Raw genomic sequence first — 22,917 nt, forward strand, 5'->3', positions numbered from 1 at the left:
TACTGTTTTATAAAGCGCCCTGAACTGCTCTTATTAATTATCTTTAAACCTACATAACTATTATACTGAGATCTACTTTTCTTTTCTTCTATTGTTTTTGTGTTGTGAAATGCGCTAAACAATTAAAGCTGTGTAAATGAGCATGATGTATTTATTTCCAAGAACAAAGGACAGAAAAGCTGGTCTGCAAATAAAAATTTAATTCCATTATTAATTTAGTGCTACACAATACATCTGTAACATGACAGTATATTTTGTGAATATTTATAACAAGTTTTTATCTCAATTTAATAACACTCATGTTATCTCTGTTTCACTTTTGCGATTTTATTCACACCAGAAGTAAACAAACAGCGCATTCATCGCGAGATCCTGTGTTGTTCACGTGGGCTGCAGGTGGAGACTGTCCGACCTGACTTCTCCGCTCCTCCACCCCGCCCACCTGCACGCGGCTGCTCTCGCTGACCAGCAAGGCGAGGCGCAGCCGCATCTCGAACAAGCCTATTGATGTGGAAACCCTGCCGGACGGAAGGTGTAACTTCGCGGGTGGAATTGAGACATACAAATGTTTATCCCATAATGTCCAGAAAAAGAAAAGTTGATGCAGACGGACGGCTGTGCTTCAAGGCGAAAGACCGGTATGCCTTTTGTGTTACGAAGAGTGTTACTGACCAAAATAAACGCTTTTTAGGAGAGATATAAGTTCTGTGTAAATATTTATAAGACAATAGCTGACAAAATCTGTTTTAATGAGGTTAATAAACATCACTGTGACAGCGCTAGTCACAGTTTCACCGCAGTAAAGGTCGAGGAGGTGAATCACTTATCTAACCAGCCTTTACTGATTTCTGCTCCAATAACCCTTTCAATAACCTCCAATAGCCTTTAATAGTCTTCAGTAGCCTTCAACAGTCTAACCCTGCAGCGTGGTGTGTTCTAAACTCCGTAGTTATAAACATCCTGAGGTTAGCAGCGCGCTAACTGACCTGTTTATAATGTAATCCCAGCAGTGCCTCCGTGACGCTGCTCTAAACTGCTGCTGTTAGCTGCTTGGGCTGAAAGATGAACTGTAGAGAGCTGTATTATCTGGTTAGTGGGGTTATTTTATTTCATACACAGAAGAACTTAAAAATTTTAAAAACGCTCCAGACTGGCTCAGCTGAGCCCTGTAGCCCGTGGCTGGGCTGTAGCTCTGACTCAGTAAAGACTGCGGGCTTGTGCTGCAGCTCCCACTAGTGGTTGGATGAGGAACTGCTAAATCTGAGGAAATGCTAAATATGTTCTTAACAGCTCACAATTTTTGATTTTATATTTATTAAGCCTTATTTCAGTATCAAACGTTTTGATCAAAGTTAATATAACTTGATGTCATTTCTATTCACTTGACTAGTTTGGTTCTTGATTGATGGAGTTTTTGGATTTCATAACATGACAAATTAAAAGGATTTATGTTAATAGAGCAACAAGCAAACATTTTTTCCATGCAACTGTAATATTTGATTGAATAAATAATATATTGAGAGTTATTTAACATTAAGGAGTAATTACATTTATTTTATATTACATTTGGTTACATTTTATTACATTTATAAGTTACATCTGGCCCTCGGAGGACCGCCAATATGCCAATGTGGCCCTCGGCCATTTTGGGGGCAGAAATCGGACACTGAGGGAGTCCAATCATATTTAGGCTATGTACATTTCTGATCATTTCTTAAAAATATAAATAAAAAATAAATTGAATAAAAAACGGATCTCTTGATGATGATTCAGCCCTTTTATGTTATTTCAAATGTTGTATTTGTGACGAAATTAGGTTTTGAAAGAATAAACTTATGTTTTTTATGTTTTAGCTCTAAGTATAATATATATTGTAAAATTAATTGTATAAATATTAATTTACATAGATAATTAAAAAAAGACATAATACAACATTTGTAATGTAAAGTAATGATGGAAACTTAAACAAATACATATGAAGAAAACACACGTCTTTTTTAAACTGTTATTGTAATTTTAAGTTTTTAAATTTGATCATAATAACTATGGCATCATTTTACTGCCAATAGTCGAGAGCAACTTTTTTGAACGCAAGAGCCTATTTCATGCAGCGCTCACGGATTTTATTTGCTCACGTGTAAAATATAGGTGTGCTCACACAAATAGCATTCTCGTGTGCTATCTGGCTGTTCTTAATGTTTTGAAAGTGTGCGCGCGCTCAACTTCCCCCTGTGTGCTCGCGGAGCTTTTCACTGCAACAAAGCAGCCAAAAGTCTTCAGCCAATCAGACGTGTCTACAAGAATGGTGTCTGAATGCGTTTCCTCTTATCTAATATAATTTAAAATGGTTTAAAAATATAAAATAATTTCTAAACAAACGAACTATTCAATATTGAGCTTATAGCCCAAGTGCAAAAATACAAAATCAATAATACGGCTATGCACTGCACAATCATTAAACCGAAACAGACCAAGAACAGTAAAGTAATTTACAATGATTGTCCTCTACTGTAATATAATTAACAATGTTTAAGAATATAAAATACTTCGTAAACAAACGTTTTTTTTGTTTGTTTGTTTTTAAGCAAATAGCCTAAACCTAGCCTACAACACAAACACATCAATTTACTGGGCCAGCTTGCGCAGCGGATAATAAAGAAATCTGGGGTAAAAACACAGAAAAAAATATGGGGTGAAAACACAAAAATCCGGGGTAACAACAAAAAAAATCCGGGGTAAAAAAAAACAAAAAAATCCGGGGTAAAAACACTACAAATTTGGGGTGAAAACGTCTCGTAGCACAACATAAGGAGACATAATGCACTCCATATATTCAGGACTTAAGTGAAATAAATGATAATGTACAGATGGTGGGAAATCTTTTTTTTTTCGGAGCCGGGGGTCCGTGGAAACCTTTGCAGTGGATTAAGGGGCCGTGAGTTTTTTTTTTTTTTTTACTTTAATTCTTTTTCAATCCGTTTTTTAAACGAATATTCGAATATTCGAGTTTGGATATTGGATAGATTTTCCTAAGTAAAGAGTCAGATTCAGGATCATAAATAACTAAATGATGGGATTTCACTTCCTAGATTTTTTTTTATTTTCATTTGCCCTGAATTTACGTAGAAAATTAATTCCCATTTTTGGCCCATGTTGCGCATTAGAGGGGGTGTGCATATGTTGCTCTTCTTGTTTATGGCCTAAACCCTTCAAAAAATAACTTAATGGAGGTCTTCTAAGCGACTGAAGTAAATATAATATAATAAGAAATATAAATATTATAAATATGTAACTTGTAAGTCTATGTCTGTAAATGACATTACTTGTTTCCTTATGGAAATAGAAAAATTACGGGATCTGTTGAAACATAAAAACTAATATTAATAATATTATGCTTAAACAACAACAAAACAATAACATTATTGATAGTAAATTAAGAATAATTTACATCTAATAATAATAATTATAATGATAATAATAATGATAATAATATTATTTAATTAGAATATATACTTTTATATTATAATAAGAATAAGAAGAATCAGCTTCCTTATATAATTTGTAACTAATTTAATAAATTAATAAATTCATTTATTGAAACCCTGATGTTTTTGCAACAATAGGGTTCTTCATGTGTGATATACTGACAAGGTGATGTTATTTCCGTCTGGATAAAAAAAAAGTGCGAAGCTGCACAGCATTGTGCTTTCACCTAAACCTAGAGTTTATTTTTACATTGAACAGCATAAATATTAGACTAATAAAATGCATGAGCACCAGCGGGAATGTTTAAAGAAGGTATATTGTAAATTAGTAATTAAATAACTGAAGAGCTCTGGTTCAGGAGCTCGGATCTGCAGTTAATTGCTTTAGACTGAGTCTCTCTGTAAGAGCATTGGCTGAACAGAGTTTAAATGTATTGGCTTTCTAAACTGGAAGGTGGAGCTCATTATCTTATTATTAAACGCCGCTTTTTACGGCGTCAAGAGAGACACTAAAACGCCGCTATTTACGCCGTCTCAGTGCAATGAGACGGCGTAAAAAGCGGCGTTTTAGTGTACGACGCGGCAAAAGGGTCGAAAAATGCTGGGGGAAACGGTGTCTTCTGTGCTTTTTTAACGGCGGCATGAAATCATATATTACTATAGTTATACTATATAAATCGTATATTACGCCGTAAAACCCACACAGATTATTTACACCGTCCTTTTACGCCGTTCTTTTCGATAAAAGGCGGCCCTTTTGGCGGACCATATGCGGCAGTTATTTCCCATTTGCATCGATTTTCTCGTCAATATTGCTATTCTGCGGTTATCCCGACAGCCCTATCTAAGCAAATTCTTTGACAGAAATCTCCCTTCAGGGTTTTCTGTAAAACAGTAAAGGTTTATAGAGAGGAAAGGTGTTTGTTATCCTGTATGTTAATTAATCGACTAGCGTGTGTTAACGCCTAAATTAATATTCCATGCACCGACCAAAATTTTTTGGTATGATTTCATGTTTTTAATGATAATTCCTAAAGTTTTTATTGGGAACATTAAACAATCTACTTGAATGTAAAAACACGTAAATAGCAGTTAAAGCAGAGCAATGGCAAGTTAAAAAAATTATAATGAACTGTACAACTATAAAAATACAGTTTATAGTCATATATGACCATAACTTTTTAACAGTAAAGAAAAAATGGATCATAGAAACCTATGCCACTTGTCCTTGAAAATGTTTTATGGGGTGGTCTGAACAAATACTGCCTGAAAGGTCCAAATTATTATGTGGAATAATAGTTCATTGTTGTACTTTTTGATGTCAAATAATTAAAAGTAACTATGTAACTTTTACCCAAAGTACATTTTTAATTGAGTACTTTTTTACTTTTACTTGAGTAGATTTTTAGATGGGTACTTTTGCTTTTAATTGAGTAGAAATTTAACAAAGTAAAGGTACTTTACTACTCAATTACATTTTTTCAGTACTTTTTCCACCTCTGCAAAAGACCCCACAACAACATCCAAAGAACTGCAGGCCTCACTTGCCTCAGTTAAGATCAGAGTTCATGCCTCCAGCATCAGAAAGAGACCGGGCAAAAATGTTAATAGACTTTGAGGGAAAATCAACATTTATTTCATGTATTCATAATCAATTACATTGATTATTCTTATTCATGTATTCATAATCAATTACACTGATTATTCCTATTAATCATTCAATCAGTATTATTACTCCCTGTAACAGAGTTGATCACTGTATTCTTGTATTACACTATATTCTTGTATTTTATCATTGAGTGTCATGTGAACTTATATTCTCTGCTCCTGTGACAAGGCTATTCATTCAGACTTAAGGGCCAAGAAAAGAAAGCCGGGGTCTGCCTGGAGACAAGCGGGTCATAGCAAATGGAGCTTTCTGATTTATGAATTATTCTTGACTTCTCTCTCCAAAAAGCTTACGTGCGTTTTCGGTTCCTCTTTTCAAGAGAACAAGACGTCCAGTGTTATTCAGCATCCTCTTTCCTCTGTGTCCCTAATTTTTATTCCATGTATGGTAGTGACTTGTACCAACCAAGTCACGGGGAGATTACCTCATGCATGCACGGTGACATGTATATAAACGCCTAGCTGAGACAGATGAGGGGGGCACCATTTTTCTGACTACTTCATTTTTATTACCTGCTTGCTGTTTTTTCTTTTGCAACTTTAAAATAAAGAACTTCTCTTTTTGGCATCCCGGGTCTTTGTCTGTCATTTGTCGATTTCCACGACAAGACCAAAACCACTGCTGAGCAAAAAGAACGTTAAAGCTCGTCTCAATTTATCCAGAACACGTCTTGATGATCCCCAAGACTTTTGGGAAAACATTCTGTGGAGCGATGAGACAAAAGTTGAACTCTTTGGAAGGTGTGTGTCTCAGTACATCTGGTGTAAAAGAAACATTGCATTCCAGAAAAATAACATTATAGCAACAGTAAAACATGGTGGTGGCAGTGTGATGGTGTGATGGTCAAGGTCTAGAGGACTTCCTGTGATAAATAAATGGAACTATGGATTTCGCTGTCTACCAAAAGATCCTGAAGGAGAATGATGTCCGACCATCTGTTCGTGACCTCAAGCTAAAACAGAACTTGGGTTCTCCAGCAGGACAATGACCAAAAACACACCAGCAAGTCCACCTCTGAATGGCTTAAGAAAAACAAAATGAAGACTTTGGAGTGGCCTAGTCAAAGTCCTGACCTGAATCTGATTGAGTTGCTGTGATGTGATCTTTAAAAGGCCAGTTCTGCTGGAAACCCTCCAAATGTTGCTGAATTACAACAATTCTGTAAAGATGAGTGAAGACAGAATTCCTCCACAGAGCTGTAAAAGACTCACTGCAAGTTTTTGCAAACGCTTGGTTGCAGTTTTTGCTGCTTAGGGTGGCCCGACCAGCTATTAGGTTTAGGGGGTAATCACTTTTTCACACAGGGCCATGTAGGTTTGGATTTTTTTTCTCCCTTAATATTAGACACTCTCATCTGACTAATATTTAAATTGGTTTGATGTTCCGAAACATTTAAGTGTGACAAACATGCAGAAAATCAGGAAGGGGGCAAACTTTTATTTTTTTTTGGTAACTTCTTTAAATCTTGAGAACAATGACAGAATACGATAATAATAATAATTTATTATAATAATGTTTTATTTTTTGATGTGAATCATTAAGTTAAAAGCAGTTTTTACTTTGTACACTTTTGTTAGAAGTCTTTCTGTGTTTTTTTCAGCACCACACACCAGTTCCCCTGATCATGGTAGCTCTCCAGAACCGTAACTCCGCTCACTGAACGGCACAGCTCCTCCAGCTCCCCCTGCTGAAAGACATGGTAATAGCGGTGAAACACTCGGGCCTGGGTGGGCGTGGCCTCTGCTTTTGCTCCGCCTTTAAGGTGCCACGGCACCAGCAGGTCCTGAGAAGCGAAGGCCGTGCGGTTGGTGTGGACGCTCAGTCTGGTTTGACGTTCTTCCGACCTGGAGACACAGTTCTCAGGCTGATGTTCCTCGTCCCCTTGCATCGTTTCCATCGTTTCAGATCTAGAACCCTGGTCCAGGTTCCGCTGGTTCTGGTTGGGTTTGAGGTATTTGGATTTCTGCTTGTTGAACTCCTGCTCTTTGGCCCAGACGTAGATCAGCGCTCGACCTCCGACCTTCAGCAGCCGCACCAGCTCTCGAACAGCCGCCAGCCTCCTCTCCTAACAACACACATCACGCTATTATACATGGGGCCCAATCAGATTACACCAATCAGAATTAACGAGCTAAATGCTAAAGCTGTTGCCATGTGGGTCAGCCAGACGTCTTCGGCCCAATCCCATTTCACCCATTATTACCCCTACCTCTCTGTTTTGCACGTTCACGCCAAGGAGTAGGGGTGTCCCAATTCGAGTTAAGCTGGAGGTAGAGCTGGGCGATTAATCGATTTTATTGATTAATTCGCGTTTACAGTTTAGGACAAAGTGTGTTTTTATGAAAATCGTTTTTCTCTTGTCCACCACCGACGCTCCCCTGTGGGCTCCCGCATTTCACAGTGCGCTTATTTTAAGTGACACCACTAATATACATATAGTTGCATTTTACATTTCTCACATTCATTTTTTTATTTACATTTAAACATCCACTACAACATTTGAAGGAAAACAAATGCGATCACAGAATTTTGTTGTGATTAATCAGATTAATTTTTTTTATCGATTGACACCACTACTAATTTTATATAAACACTGCCACTTATTTAAAAGCTTTGTTTTGCAGGTCAAGTCCAAAGGGGAAAAGTCTTTACTTAATAGCTTATTAAATTGTACTTCTTTTCCATTTTGTTAGTTTCATCAAAAAACACATTTTATTTATTTCTATTTATTTTTGGAGGGTGTGTTTATTTATTAATTTATTTTTTATATAAGTTTAAGGGTACATTGTGTCAGTACCTAAACTATGTTAGAGAAAGCTTTCTAAAAGTTAAAGTTAAAAAGTAGATGTACTTACTGTTTACAATAGTTTTTTTGTTTTTTTTGCTTGTTTCTGGTTGCACTTTAACCACAAAGGGGAAATTTAAGTGAAAACTAAATTTTTAACCAATTCTTTATCTTGAGTTTGTAGTTTTGATTTTTAGTAGGGGGAAAAAAAATACCACCTTTTTTTTTTTTTTTTTTTTTTTTTTTTACTTGGGGTCATATCGCCCAGCTCTAGCTGGAGGGGTAGGTTAGGGGGAAGGGAGGGGGCTTGTTAGCTCCTCAAACAAGAGATTTTTTTTTAGATGCACACTTCAAACCGAGGGGAATGAGAATCACTGGTCAGATGGCACTGGAACAAGCGACCAAAGAAAACCTACAAATTTCATTTTTTTCCCTAAAATTAAAAGTGACAATTAGTGCCTCGGTATGGAGGTTCTGGATCGAGCTGCCGGAGATTATGTGGCGCAGACAGTGCAGGTCATTTCCATATTTTTTGGGATTGTTCTTTATTGTCTGGATACTGGAGGGTTATAAAAACAATCAAATAAAAGTAAAGTACAGTCAGTAAACAGTAGATGAATGAACTAGTGAATGAACTACTAGTGCAAAATAGGGTAGAACTATAAAAACTATATGTCCATAGCTGAGGGTGTGGCCAGAGTTACTAGAATGAAAAAGTGTCACAGAGACCCCAACGACCAGATTTCTTGTAGACCCTACGACCTCCGACTTTGATCTTTCATTTTCTTCTTTTTGTAATAAAATGTCCCCTCTTTTATTGTAAATATTATTATTTGCCTTAAAACAAATAAGTCAATAAATCATTAAACAAATGGAATTTACTTCCTGGGGAAGTCAGAAATTAGAAAACAGTTGATTATAATCCAAACACAGTGGATTAAAATCTGATACTGAGTTTAATCAGAGCTGAGTGCAGTACCTGTGTGGAGAAATGATGGATGACGGCGATGGAGATGCAGGCGTCAAAACTGGAGCTCCGTAACGGAACGTTAAGACCGTCTGAAACAAACGCCTGAAATCCACGTTCAGCACAAATCCCCACCAAACTCGCACTGCGGTCACAACCCACCTACACACACACATAACAGAGCATTATAGAGCATTATAGAGCATTATAGCATCTCCCCTACACTTCCTGTAGTGTATTACAGTCTGTCAGAATGAGCGTGTTGTGGATCATATGAACATTATAGAGCATTATAGAGCGACCCCTACACTTCCTGTAGTGCATTACAGTCTGTCAGAATGAGCGTGTTGTGGATCATATGAACATTATAGAGCATTATAGAGCGACCCCTACACTTCCTGTAGTGCATTACAGTCTGTCAGAATGAGTGTGTTGTGGATCATATGAACATTATAGAGCATTATAGAGCGACCCCTACACTTCCTGTAGTGTATTACAGTCTGTCAGAATGAGCGTGTTGTGGATCATATGAACATTATAGAGCATTATAGAGCGACCCCTACACTTCCTGTAGTGTATTACAGTCTGTCAGAATGAGCGTGTTGTGGATCATATGAACATTATAGAGCATTATAGAGCGACCCCTACACTTCCTGTAGTGCATTACAGTCTGTCAGAATGAGCGTGTTGTGGATCATATGAACATTATAGAGCATTATAGAGCGACCCCTACACTTCCTGTAGTGCATTACAGTCTGTCAGAATGAGCGTGTTGTGGATCATATGAACATTATAGAGCATTATAGAGCGCCCCCTACGCTTCCTGTAGTGTATTACAGTCTGTCAGAATGAGCGTGTTGTGGATCATATGAACATTATAGAGCATTATAGAGTGCCCCCTACGCTTCCTGTAGTGTATTACAGTCATATGAACATTATAGAGCATTATAGATCGCCCCCTACACTTCCTGTAGTGCATTACAGTCTGTCAGAATGAGCGTGTTGTGGATCATATGAACATTATAGAGCTCCCCCTACACTTCCTGTAGTGTATTACAGTCTGTCATGAGCGTGTTGTGGATCATATGAACATTATAGAGCATTATAGAGCTCCCCCTATGCTTCCTGTAGTGTATTACAGTCTGTCATGAGCGTGTTGTGGATCATATGAACATTATAGAGCTCCCCCTGCACTTCCTGTAGTGTATTACAGTCTGTCAGAATGAGCGTGTTGTGGATCATATGAACATTATATGGAGCATTATAGAGCGCCCCCTACAGTCTTCCTGTAGTGTATTACAGTCTGTCAGAATGAGTGTGTTGTTGATCATATGAACATTATACAGCATTATAGAGCGACCCCTACACTTCCTGTAGTGTATTACAGTCTGTCAGAATGAGCGTGTTGTGGATCATATGAACATTATAGAGCATTATAGAGCGACCCCTACACTTCCTGTAGTGTATTACAGTCTGTCAGAATGAGCGTGTTGTGGATCATATGAACATTATAGAGCATTATAGAGCGACCCCTACACTTCCTGTAGTGTATTACAGTCTGTCAGAATGAGCGTGTTGTGGATCATATGAACATTATAGAGCATTATAGAGCGCCCCATACACATCATTAGGTCTTACCGATAAAACTTGAGGGTTGATTCCGAGGTATTTTCCGTTTCCACAGCCGATGTCCGCCAGCGTGTCTCCAGGCTGCAGTGACAGAAGGAAGTCTCGGACCCGGGGCCAGGGGGAGTGGCGCGTGCTGCTGAAGTGGGCGGAGATTTCCTCGTACACATTGTGAACGTACTGCGTCTCCAGGCGACACGCATCGCTATTGGCCACCGGAAGTGATGGAGGGGAGGGCGGGCGCTGGCTGTCGCATACAGATGGGTACGCTGTAAAACACAGGGAATAATACATAAACATTATTTAAAGTTTAAATAAAGAGAACTGCACTTATATACACATTCCACTTTACAAAACAAGCACATTTGTCACGGGTGCAGCAAGGAAGGACGAGGAGAGCGGGACGCACACAAAAGTAATCATGTACTAAAGAACAGAAAACAAAGAAACCTAGAAACTACAAACTGGATAACAAGAACAGACAAAAAGAAACGCAGCCGAGACAGACCTGTACACGCCCAAGAACCGACAAACTAACACTGAAGACACAGGAGCTTAAATACACACACAAGGCCGGAAAGTGAACAGGAAACACCTTGGGACTGATTAATGAGGGGCGGAGCTACAAATGAACACAGACAGAGCACTTGGGGAAATGACAAGCACGAGGAAATGGTAAACACACACAGAAGGGAAACAGGGCAAAGACGTGACAGAAGACCCCCCCCCTAAATGCGCAACTCCGGAGGTGCATAAAACCGAACCTTGGGGGCAGGTGGAAGAGAGGGGCCAGGAATAACAAAGGATAAGACCAGGGACTCGACACAAGACTCGGCCTTGGGCACAAATGGAGAGAGGACTGGACACAGACTGGGCAGGGAGCTGACATGCGGACTGGACAGGGACGCAAATGGTGACTGGGACTGAACAAGACTGGACGGGGGAACAGGGACCAAAAAATTATCAGGAACAGACACAAACACAGTAACAGGAATGGGTACAGAAAAACCACCAAAGACAGGAACAGGAACACAGACAGAAACAGTGACCAGGACAGGCAGAGACAAGGGTAATAACAAAGGAGGGTGCCCAGGACTGGCAAATGTGGAATGGGAATTCTGTGAGGCAAGCCTGGGCACAGTTCTTCGGGAAGTTTTCAGGAGGTCTAGGGGATGCCCTCAGAAAGCGAGACCTGGGGCTGAACACAGTCCTGGGAGAAGGAGCTGACAGCGTGGCACTGTGACGACAGGTATCACTAGCTGGTGGCATGGCAACGGGAAGGAGGAGGCACATGCACGCGAGCTGGCGTGGAAGGTGGAGGCGGGCAGGTGAGGAAACAAGCAGCGGTAGATGGGTTGGTGCAGGGAAAGGTACTACTCCCGAGTAGCCCGGCATACCCTGTAAGGAGGACTGAGGCTAACTGCACCAGGCTAACCGCCCCGAAAATCCCGCCCAGGTGAGAGGGAGCCCTGTACGTCACGAGAGAAGGGAGTGGACCGGATCGCCAGCCTGGTACCATACCAAGGATTACTCGCTGCGTCCATGAAATTACAGGCACGAGGAAAAGGTAAAGACACACAGAGAAACACAAGCACAGAAAGGGAAACAGGGCAAAGACGTGACGACATCTGTGTGTGTTTCTGGAGCTAAACAGGGACAAGACAGAAGTCTTTTACCAAGTCAACATTAGAGCTGGGTATCGTTTTTATTTTTATACAGATACTGATACCGACACGATACTTTGAGAGCATTACTTTTGCCTAAAATACAAATATTTACCCTAAGCATACTGTTGGATGCAGTTCTGTTTTTAAGAGTTCAGTTTATGCTGCAGAATAAACTTGCAGAAGCTGTGAGATGTTCTCAGACTGGAAACTTTTAAGAAAAAGAATAAAACATAAATTTACCTTACATTTAGTGCTTCAATTGCTTGTGCTGTTTTTTGTTCTTACTTTTCATTCGTTTAACATTGTTCTGTACTATGTCTTACATTTGTTTATTATATTTGAATTATATTCATTTTAATTCTGTTTTAAATGTCATTTTTTATAAATAGTTTGCATTTTTTTTTGTATTATAATTGTTTATACAAAATTAAAAAAAATTAAGCTTCTGTTTGTTTGTTTGTGTGTGTAGTGTGTGTGTGTGTGTGTGTGTGTGTGTGTGTGTTACCGCAGTCGCAGGGCGAGTGTCTGATCTTGCGGAAGGTGAATGAGGTCCTGGTGCCGCGGCGGCTCAGGGTCAGGTTACTGAGGTCAGAGGTCACGACCCCTGAACCCTCGTCCTCTGAAGCAGGAACTACATCAAACTTCCGAGGGGTTATACTGGTGCACACACACAGGCAAAACAACATATATAAATATATACATAAAGATTGATAAACAGATCTGGAAAAAAATAACAGACCACAGTTTCTTTGATTTTACCAAATTGAAAATTCATTTTATTAAATATATATCTATAAATAGCAAAATTAAGGAAAGTGATACATATAATGTGTGTTTTTATGTATTTATTTGTGTATGCATGTACATATAATTACATAAATTAAATTAATTGATCAGTGATTCAGATTTGTGCTCACAACGACTTAAAACTCAACTTGGATTCACTCCTAAAGGCCTCAGACTTTATTCTGACTTTATTCGGACTTCGGACTGAAGGTAGTGCTGTTTGTGTAGTGCTGGCATAAGGAACACCACCCAGCAACACCACAGCAACCACTAGCGGTTTTGGCCACTAGATGAATTTTTATATGGGTTTAATGTAAAATTGAGCATTATTAAATTGTTCTCACCCGTGGGTCCAGAGGTATCGGCTCTCTCCCTTCATCACCAGCAGACTCCGCCCCGGCAACACCACGGCAACCGCCCGCCCATCAGGGTGACGGAAATCCATCACGGTCTGAGATCAGAGCAGTTTATTTAATATTAAATCATCATAATTTATTATCATCTTATTATTGTATCAGCACATGATCGGACGTCTGATTACGAACCTTCGCCCCCAGACTGAGAGAGAGGATAGTGTCCTCAAACGGAGAGTGAGTGTCCACATGCGGCGGGATTCCTAAAAATAAACAAAAACACTCTCATTTACATTCAGAATTCACCAGAAAAATGCACTGAAATACTGGCATTTGTAAATGTTCAGTTTAAATGAGAATTCCACAGATTATTTTTGATAATCTCTGTAAAATTAATTGAGAAACTTATTCAGAATTAACACAAATTAAGCCAATCAATACAAATAAGGTTCCACGTTATGATAAATTACGTTAAAATGACACTGGAACACGATTTTTTTGCAGAAATATTAGTCTAGCATCTCAAAATAAAAATATTAGAATATCATTGAAAAGTTACTTTGTTTCAGTAATTCAGTTAAAAATGTAAAACTCATATATTATATAGATGTATTAAACACAGAGTGATCTATTTAAAGCGTTTATTTCTTTATTGTTGATGATTATGAAGCTTGCAGCCAATGAAAACCCAAAAACCAGTTTCTCAAAAAAATTAGAATATTATATAAGACCAATTGGTACTTTTGGCAGTGTGGGCAGTGTGCCAAGTCCTGCTGGAAAATGAAATCTGCATCTCCATAAAAGTTGTCAGTTGCAGAGGGAAGAATGAAGTGCTGTAAGATTTGAACTTGATAATAAAACACAGTGGATCAACACCAGCAGATGACATGTCTCTCCAAACCATCACTGATTGGTGGAAACTTCACACTAGACCTCGAGCAGTTTGGACTGTGTGTCTCTCCACTCTTCCTCCAGACTCTGCTCCCTTGATTTACTTTAAATGAAATGTAAAATTTACTGATGATCAGTGATGGTTTGGAGAGTCATGTCTGTCATCTGCTGGTGTTGATCCACTGTGTTTTATTATCAAGTCTAAAGTCAGTGCAGTTTTGTTTTCCCACAAAATCTTACAGCACTTCAGATCTTACAGCTTCCCTCTGCTGAAAGGAGTCTATAGTAGACTTGTGGAACCAATGGCCATAATGTGGATCTAATGGAGGAAAGGTGTAGCTGTAGCACTGTTGCTATTAGCAACTCGCTACTGACTTAGCCTGTGCTGAGAAGTTTAGCTCTGACTGGAACTCTGACTAGAGATTTGTGACACCACTAATATAATTTAATGTGAACAATCTAAAGCTGATATTTCAGACCCATTGTTTGTTTGTTCCAACAAGATGCATCTCATGCAGACAGTAGGAGAGAACCTTGGTTTCAGTATTTAATAAAAGAGCTCGAGCCCCGTTACAACATCCCATCCCAAACAACTAAACATGATTATAATAAAGATTCATTCATATTATGAAGTTAATAAAAGTGAGGTTGTACAGAATAACCAGCCTGTTTTTTTTTTTTTTACACCAAGCCTTCCGAAAACGTACCTAAAATTTATCGAAAATGTACTGAAATCGCACCAAAACCGTACCAAAAACGTACTGAAACTGTACTAAAAATGTACCGAAAATGTACTGAAATCGCACCAAAAACTTACTGAAACCGTACTAAAAATGTACCGAAAATGTACTGAAATCTAAAAATTTACAGAAAATGTACTGTAATCGCACCAAAACCATACCAAAAACACACCAAAAACGTACTGAAGATGTACTGAAACCGTACAAAAAATGTACAGAAAAAGTACTGAAATCTCACCAAAAACGCACTGAAACCGTACAAAAAATGTACCGAAAATGTACTGAAATCTCACCAAAAACGCACTGAAACCGTACAAAAAATGTACCGAAAATGTACTGAAATCTAAAAATTTTCTGAAAATGTACTGAAATGGCCCCAAAAACGTACTGAAACCGTACTAAAAATGTACCGAAAATGTACTGAAATCTAAAAATTTACAGAAAATGTACTGTAATCGCACCAAAAACGCCCCAAAAACGAACTAAAAATGTACCGAAAATTTACTGAAACAGTACAAAAAATGCACCAAAAATGGACTGAAATCGCACCAAAACGGTACCAAAAACATGTCGGAAATGTACCGAAATCCTACCAAAAGCGCACAAAAACCGTACTAAAAGGTACGGAACCGGTTTATACCGAGGTGTGAACTGAACGGTGAGTTTTCTGAACCGTTACTCTGCTGGTGTGAGAGATATAGAGGTTAGACGGTATCAGAGCTCTGCTGAGACTCACCCTGTCCTCTCTGGTACTGATTCACTGTCAGCTGATCAGGCAGGAAGTCGACGTGACCTTCAGACAGACACCTCTGCAGCACAGCGCCACACTGTGGTGGTAAACCTGCACACAGCAGAGCGACAGGGGGTTCATCACTGGATCAGAGTTATTTACACTGCTTTTACTGGTGCGCACCAGTTACCTACAAAAACAGACAAATAAATTTTTGCTCCATCAGTGCCAACATGTCGTTCATCTCATATTACTGAATTAAAAAAAAGTGTCTAAAAAGTGATTACTTTACACTTTTGTCTCACACAATTAAATTCTCTTACTCTCTCTAATTCTCTGTGTCTATTTGTCTCTATTTATTTCTCATTGTCTCTCTCTTTCTGTCTCCTTCTTTCAATATTTTTTATATTTGATCTTAGCTAAAATGCAGGGAAGCAAAGTTCTTTCTTTCTCAGTCACTCTGTGGGTCTGTCTGTCTCTGCATCTTTCTCTCTCTCTCTCTCTCAGTCTTTCTCTCTCTCTCTCTCTCTCTCTCTCTCTCTAACTCTTCTACCATCATCTGTGGGCATCTGTTAGCTGATGTAACACTAGTAGCAGTTAGTGGTTAGTGTTCTCCTCCAAGCATGTTGAGCTGCAGCAGCACTCGTGCTGGTAGCACTGTGTGATGGAGTGAAGTTCTAGACGGTAAGTGGAACTTTAAAATAAATAAAAATAATAAATGAATAAAAAATCTTACCTCCAGGTAGCGGTTTGTCTTTGTCCACATTGTTGTTGTCATACCGAAACTCATACCCATAATGCTTCACTCTTCTGTGTTTCAGTTCTTTTTGCACTAAAAGAAAAAACAGGTTTTAAAAACAGAACTAAGATGAACAATAATTGTACCAAATTACAAATGCTACAATTTTAGTGATTTTAGTTAAAAAAGGTTATGTTCACGTGGCAACTAAAAGTGGGACGAAATCCCATGCTTATTGTAGGCTGTTAAGAGTATCTTTTTTTTTTTTTTTTTTTTTAACTTTATTTAAAATTTTTATGCCATTTTCACCCTAATTTTACAGAGCCAATTACCCAACCCACTCATTAGGACTCCCTCTATGACTAGTGATGCTCCAACACACCAGGAGGGTGAAGACTAGCACACGCCTCCTCCGACACGTGAAGTCAGACTCCGCTTCTTTTTGAACTCTTTTTGCTGAGTAGCATCACAGCGCTAACACTCGGTTCTGATACATCAGCTCACAGACGCAGCCTTGTGCTGATCCACATCACCCTAGGAGTGATGAGGGTAAAGAGCGCCATCTACTGTACCCACCCAGAGAGAGCAAGACCAACTGTGCTCTCTCTGGGCTCTGGCAGCTGACGCAAGCTGCATGAACAGGATTCGAACACCAACATTTGAATCATAGTGGCAGCGCTTAGTGCTTTGTGAAGCGCAGTATTCTGATCACCAGATCAATACCCCCACATTTCTGACCTGTGAGCTCCTCGGGGTGCGAGGTCCAGTCCACCGCCTCCAGAAGCTCCGCCTCCTCCTCCGGAGATACAAAGTCCTCCACCACAGAGAGACCGGGAGGAAGAGGCGGGGCTACCTCAATGACCTCCCCGCACACTGAGACAAAAAGAGAGATCAAAGGAACGGAACAGGATTAGAGTGACAAAGTATCGCAAACATATGCTTTAAAAATTAGCACTAAAGATATGATGCTAATGTAACAATCAATGGAAGCTTATTGCCTAACATTCAGTGCTGAAGATATGATGCTGATGTATGATAAAAATGTATATAATATTAGCTCTGAATATATGATGCTAATGTAGCTAACAAGCAATGAAAGCTTATACTTCACTAATTAGCACTGAAGATATGATGCTAATGTAGCTAACAAGCAATGAAAGTTTAAACCCCAACAATTAGCGCTGAAGATAATGAAGCTAATGTAGCTAACAAGTAATGAAAACTCATACCCCACTAATTAGCACTGAAGATATGATGCTAATGTATGATGAAATGTATATAATAGGATTAATTTAATGAAAATGTAACTAAATTAAATAGGAGTATATGGTATATAAGGGCAGTATGGGGGTCTGCTGGGTTTACCTTGGTGGACGTAGCTGAGGTACAGCGTAACTTCCTGATCCTGACCGTTCAGAGTTCGTCCGTTCAGCAGCCGGTGGGCGTTCTGAGCGTCCTCCACCGAGGCGTACGTAACGTACGAGTACGGTTTATTGGGAGGCATGAGCAGCGACTCTACAGCGCCCCCTTCTTTAAGAACCTCCAACAGCACCTCCCTGCTAACGCCGTTCCCCAAGCCTCCATTAGATACCACCAGATACTGCACAAACACACAGAGATACACAGCTACAGTACAGCCGCAAGACATGGTGGAGGAGGTTTACACGCTGTTCAGACATCCCAAGTTGCAAAAATGTATTTCACACACACACACATATATATATATATATATATATATATATATATATATATATATATATATATATATATATATATATATATATATATTCAATTCAATTCAATGTGCTTTATTGGCATGACAAATAATGCTACATTTTTGTTGCCAAAGCCTGAGTCACAAAGTTTTAAAAGTAAAGTAAAAGAAGAATAATAGTAAACTGATTCAGAGATACACAATTTCTAGAGTGTAGAACAAAACAGATTGTACATTTTAAAACAACAAAAAAATAGAGAAATAAATAACAAAAAAAAAGTATAGTGTGTATAGTGTGTGTTAATATTGATATTTAGTGTTATATTGCCATTATATTATATTATATATATAGATGAATTGATAAACTGTGCAGTGGGCAAGACTTACATTGTTTTTTACTTTTACCAGACATGGATATACTTTAGAGTAGTCTGAGGAGAAATGAGTTTTTATGGGAGCCATGATGCTCCTGAACGCATCCCGCAGAGAACACTTCATTAATATCTTCCCCTTGCGGGAATCAGGCTATTATTGATATGCAGTAGAATCCCGCAACAATGAAGATCCCTATACACATTCATAACACCTCATATTCTATAGGCTGAATTAGAGCTCTACAAATTCCACAATGTGGAGAACACGTACAGAATCACAGAACTGAGACATAATAGCCTAAATTCACATATGAACATGGAATACACTGGATAATTAATTATAACTCCAAAAAGAAGAAAAAAACAGAAATGTACTTAAAGTATTTATTACTGTGACTTTATTACTAATTCTTCATATATGGTTATGCATTTAAAATGTGAAAGTTATGAGTATAAGTATGAGTAATGCTGTAAATACCAAGAACTCTTAAAAACCCAATAAACAAAGCTAAAAATAAAAAGAGGAATGGGGTAAAAAAAAAAAAATCTTAGTCTCTAGATGATCAAAGCCAGGGTTGCCACCTTTCAGAATTTAAAATAAGGGACGCCCACCGCAGGCCTGAAACCTATGAGACGGGGCACTTGCAGCAGTGTTATTTTTTATTGTGTGCTGGTGTTTTTAGTTAACCACTTCCTCAAAAATAAAAACATTTTTACACAAAATCCACAGAAATCTGTACAAATCTAAGAAATAATGTCCTCTATATGTATATATTGTGTGTATATATATATATATATATATATATATATATATATATATATATAAATAATATATATATATATTTTAAATAAACGTTTTCTCATAACAACTGTATTATTTATTTATTATCTGTTAATCCATTCGTTTGATTTGTTCTTTAAATAACCACATATAATATGTATATTGGCTTATACTACTGTATACTAAAATAACGATCATTCATTCGACACAAAACTCAACATCCTAAACAATATATCAGACACAAAAGTTTACTAAACTAAGCTCTGTCCCATGAACTGACATCTTCATAACACAATTACCCACAACAGACCAGTCTCAGTCTGGTGCACAGTTCAGCACATAACACTTTTCTGATTTTCATTTGATTAACATTTTGAACAATTACGTGCTACTTTGTGCTGATCTATCAAATAACATAAAATCTCAAGTTTGCGGTTTTAAGGAGACAAAATGTGTAAAAGTGAAAGTTGTATGAATACAGTACAGGTGTGGTTCAGGTGTGTAGCTCAGGTGTGCAGTGCAGGTGTAAGTTACCTGTGTGGGCTGCTGGGTGGTGGTGATTCCTGCGTGTTTGAGGAGTGTATGCTGGGTCTTTCTCTCTCTCTTCAGAACTTTCAGGTCTTTTTTACTCCTCTTCTCCCTCCTCATGTTCTCCACTGCTCCCTCCATCACTGCGCTCCCGCTAAACCCGTCCCTGCTGCAACACGTGCCCACAACATCAGTTCCGCCTGTAGAAAACTTCTCATTTACGCTGTAATATCCTGATCCACAGCTTTTATTTCTCCTGTGATAATAAAAACACCTCTATCTCACTACAATACTCTATATTATAGTGATTTGAACTCATTTTAGTTGAATTTAACTGATTCTCCCCCGTTATATCAGATAACACACCCTCCACACCGCTAGAGGGAGCCCGCGAGGGAGAGCAAAATGAATGGGGGTGAATGGAGCTAAAAGGCTAAAAACACAAATTAAAAATACTTCCTAACTACTTCTCCAGAATATTAATTACATTTTACACAAATGAGATATATGTTTTTCTAATGAAGCAAAGAAAATATATCTACATATTTCAGGTTTTCTACAGTAAACAGGTTTTAGGCAGTAAATGTGTTAGCGTTAAGCTACTGTGAGCTGATTGGCTGGATTTTTTTTTTTTACTTATTCAGATTTTCAGACTCACAAATTCCATAAAAATCACATCAGAATAACAATAATTAATGAATAAAAGTGTGGATTGTAAAGCAAATAGTGAATGTGAATCCATTTTATTAAAATATATTTAATAGTCAATCAATATCATGAACGATAAGGAAAATTTATATTCTTTGTATTTCTAGTTGCCCTATCTTTAGATTATCTGCGGAGGACCAGATCTCCCAAAATTAAAAATGAATAAATTAATAATTTAATAAATGATGTGTGACAAACTGAATTAATATTTTCTATAAATATATATTCTATAACTAAAACGACTAGAAAAAAACGACTGTATTTATGTATTGATATATTCCTCGATTTCGATTTGTTTACTATTTTTATTAATGCCTATATATTTTTTTATATTCTGTCTGTATGTATTATTTATTGTTTGAGTTATTTATTTATCTATTCATCTTTCAGGTGATAATGAAGATAATTAATACATACACTGAACAAAAGTTAACAATGTACATTTAGACAAATATTAAATATTAAAAAGAATATAGCCATTAAATTAAAATTAATATTATAATAATACTAAAATAATGCAGTAAATATTAAATAATAGAGAAATAAATGCAGAAATGAAAATAAAAAAACAAATATTAATACGAATTAAATATTAATATTAATCATTTTATGTTTGTTGTCCCATATAAACGTATGTATTTATGTTTTTATACTCCTCATTTCTTTTTTCCCCGCTTTTATTAATAAATGTATTTTAATAATTAAGAAAGTGTTTTCTACAGAAAAACAATATCAGCCTATTTATTAACACTGTGGCTGTGTCCCAAATTCAGTGCATCTTCCCTATGTAGGGAACAAACGGTCAATCCAGCAGGTTTAAGTGTTTTTATTTGAAAAATCTAAAGTTTTTAAGTGTTTTATTAATAATTGTTTCACAAAATTACTGTGTGCAGCTTCCTATACCAACGTAACACAACTTATTTACCGTTTTTAGTGTTTATAACGCACCAAAAGCAGCTAATTTGTTAAATCTTATTCTGGAATGTATGCTAACAGAACTCAATGCTAACGCTCTGAGGTGAATGTTTAGCTAACAGCATTAACTCAGCAGAATTAAACAAATCCCATTAAATAAACAAATTAATTAGTTAACAAAGTTTTCTATATTTATATAAAGCACATATATATTACATAGGTTAAATTTGCCTGTTATCAGCATTAGATGCAATAGTGTAAACTTAGCATATTAGCTAACGCTATCCGTTTGAGTACACGTTTACTTAACGTTCTAATTCTGTGTATAAGATGTTGATTTACACATAATTTAATTCCCTTTTATCTTGTGGTAATGACACACAAGTTAATAGAACGTACAGAGCCAGAGATTTTTTCAAAAAAATAATAATAATAAAAAAACATTAACTTTATCAACACTGAACTATGTAATGTAATCAAAAATTGATGTTTAATCAGAGTTCTTTTCCATCTAAACCCAGTTAGTGTAATTAATTCCCTATTTTTTTTTTATTTGCATTAGATCTGATGAGGAAAACATTAAATTTTTTCAACCCTACACAATTTTCTGTCCCAAATTCAGTGTCTTCCCTAAGTCGGCAACAAACTGTGGATTCAGCAGGTTTTAGACTCTTTTAAATGTAAGAAAAAAGTGAAAAATACTATATAAAGACACTGAAATGTTAGCTGTACATTAGTAACGACTTTCCAAGGTAGCTTCCCATGGCTAAATATTCATAATTACTTCCATATTTACACAATGCTTAGACCTATTTATTGAAAACATCCCCAGATCTGCTTTAATTCATTCTCTTTTTGATTAAATATGCTGGAGGCTATCAAAATGCACCCAATTAAGCTAACAAATAAGTTTATAAAGTGTACATACATACCCTATATTCAAATATACTCATTTGTACATTACACATTGAAGTATTAAAACAAATTATAACTTGCCTATGGCTATTCATATATTTTTTTCTTACATAGTAAATGGATACTCAAGTGATCTATCAGATTATGAAGGAACACATAAGGAATCATGTAGTAAATCAAGTGTTATACAAACCAAAAAACTGCAGCTCTTTTATCCTTTCCTGGGGCGATCCTGATGAGTGCCAGTTTCATCATCTTTAGAATGTTTCTGATGGTTTTCCGGTGACTGCACTTGAGGATACTTTCAAAGCTCCTGAAATTCTTGTTTTCTGGATAAACTGACCTGCATTGTTTCTCTCTTTTTTTTTTTTTTACTTAGTTGAGTAGTCATTTCTTCTCATAATCTGGATTCGAACATTACTCAAATATTGACTATTCACTGTATACCTGTAACTCTACCTCTTCACTACTTTACTTTAACTGATGCTCTCAAACACTTTATTAAGAGACAAGAAATTCAAGTAATTAACTCTTGATGAGCTCA

At 37.3% G+C, this 22,917-nt stretch overlaps 2 protein-coding genes across 2 annotated transcripts in view; one reads left to right on the forward strand and one right to left on the reverse strand.

Moving 5' to 3' along the window:
* LOC111196242 (zinc finger protein 239-like) overlaps positions 1-22,917 on the forward strand; it is a 443,969-nt gene that overhangs the window by 32,749 nt on the left and 388,303 nt on the right. The window lies entirely within an intron of this gene.
* Positions 6,572-20,009, reverse strand: alkbh8 (alkB homolog 8, tRNA methyltransferase). Its single transcript, XM_022685851.2, has 11 exons — positions 19,842-20,009; positions 17,804-18,038; positions 17,177-17,311; positions 16,436-16,531; positions 15,706-15,810; positions 13,531-13,601; positions 13,330-13,436; positions 12,705-12,856; positions 10,545-10,801; positions 8,919-9,068; positions 6,572-7,219 (listed from the first exon to the last, which is right to left on the reverse strand). Exons 1-11 carry the CDS (start codon positions 19,974-19,976, stop codon positions 6,728-6,730), a joined length of 1,935 nt encoding a protein of 644 aa, XP_022541572.2. The 5' UTR covers positions 19,977-20,009; the 3' UTR covers positions 6,572-6,727.

This window comes from Astyanax mexicanus, chromosome 1, assembly GCF_023375975.1.
Source record: "Astyanax mexicanus isolate ESR-SI-001 chromosome 1, AstMex3_surface, whole genome shotgun sequence".
NCBI lineage: Eukaryota > Metazoa > Chordata > Actinopteri > Characiformes > Acestrorhamphidae > Astyanax > Astyanax mexicanus.

Bases quoted from the DNA above. Each gene is read 5' to 3' on its own strand.
- alkbh8 (XM_022685851.2), bottom strand. From the start codon at position 19,976: ATGGAGGGAGCAGTGGAGAACATGAGGAGGGAGAAGAGGAGTAAAAAA. The intron at 13,437-13,530 runs GTTCGTAATCAG...CTCTGATCTCAG, and splicing joins CTCTCAGTCTGGGGGCGAAG to ACCGTGATGGATTTCCGTCA. The intron at 12,857-13,329 runs GTGAGAACAATT...TGTGTGCACCAG, and splicing joins CGATACCTCTGGACCCACGG to TATAACCCCTCGGAAGTTTG.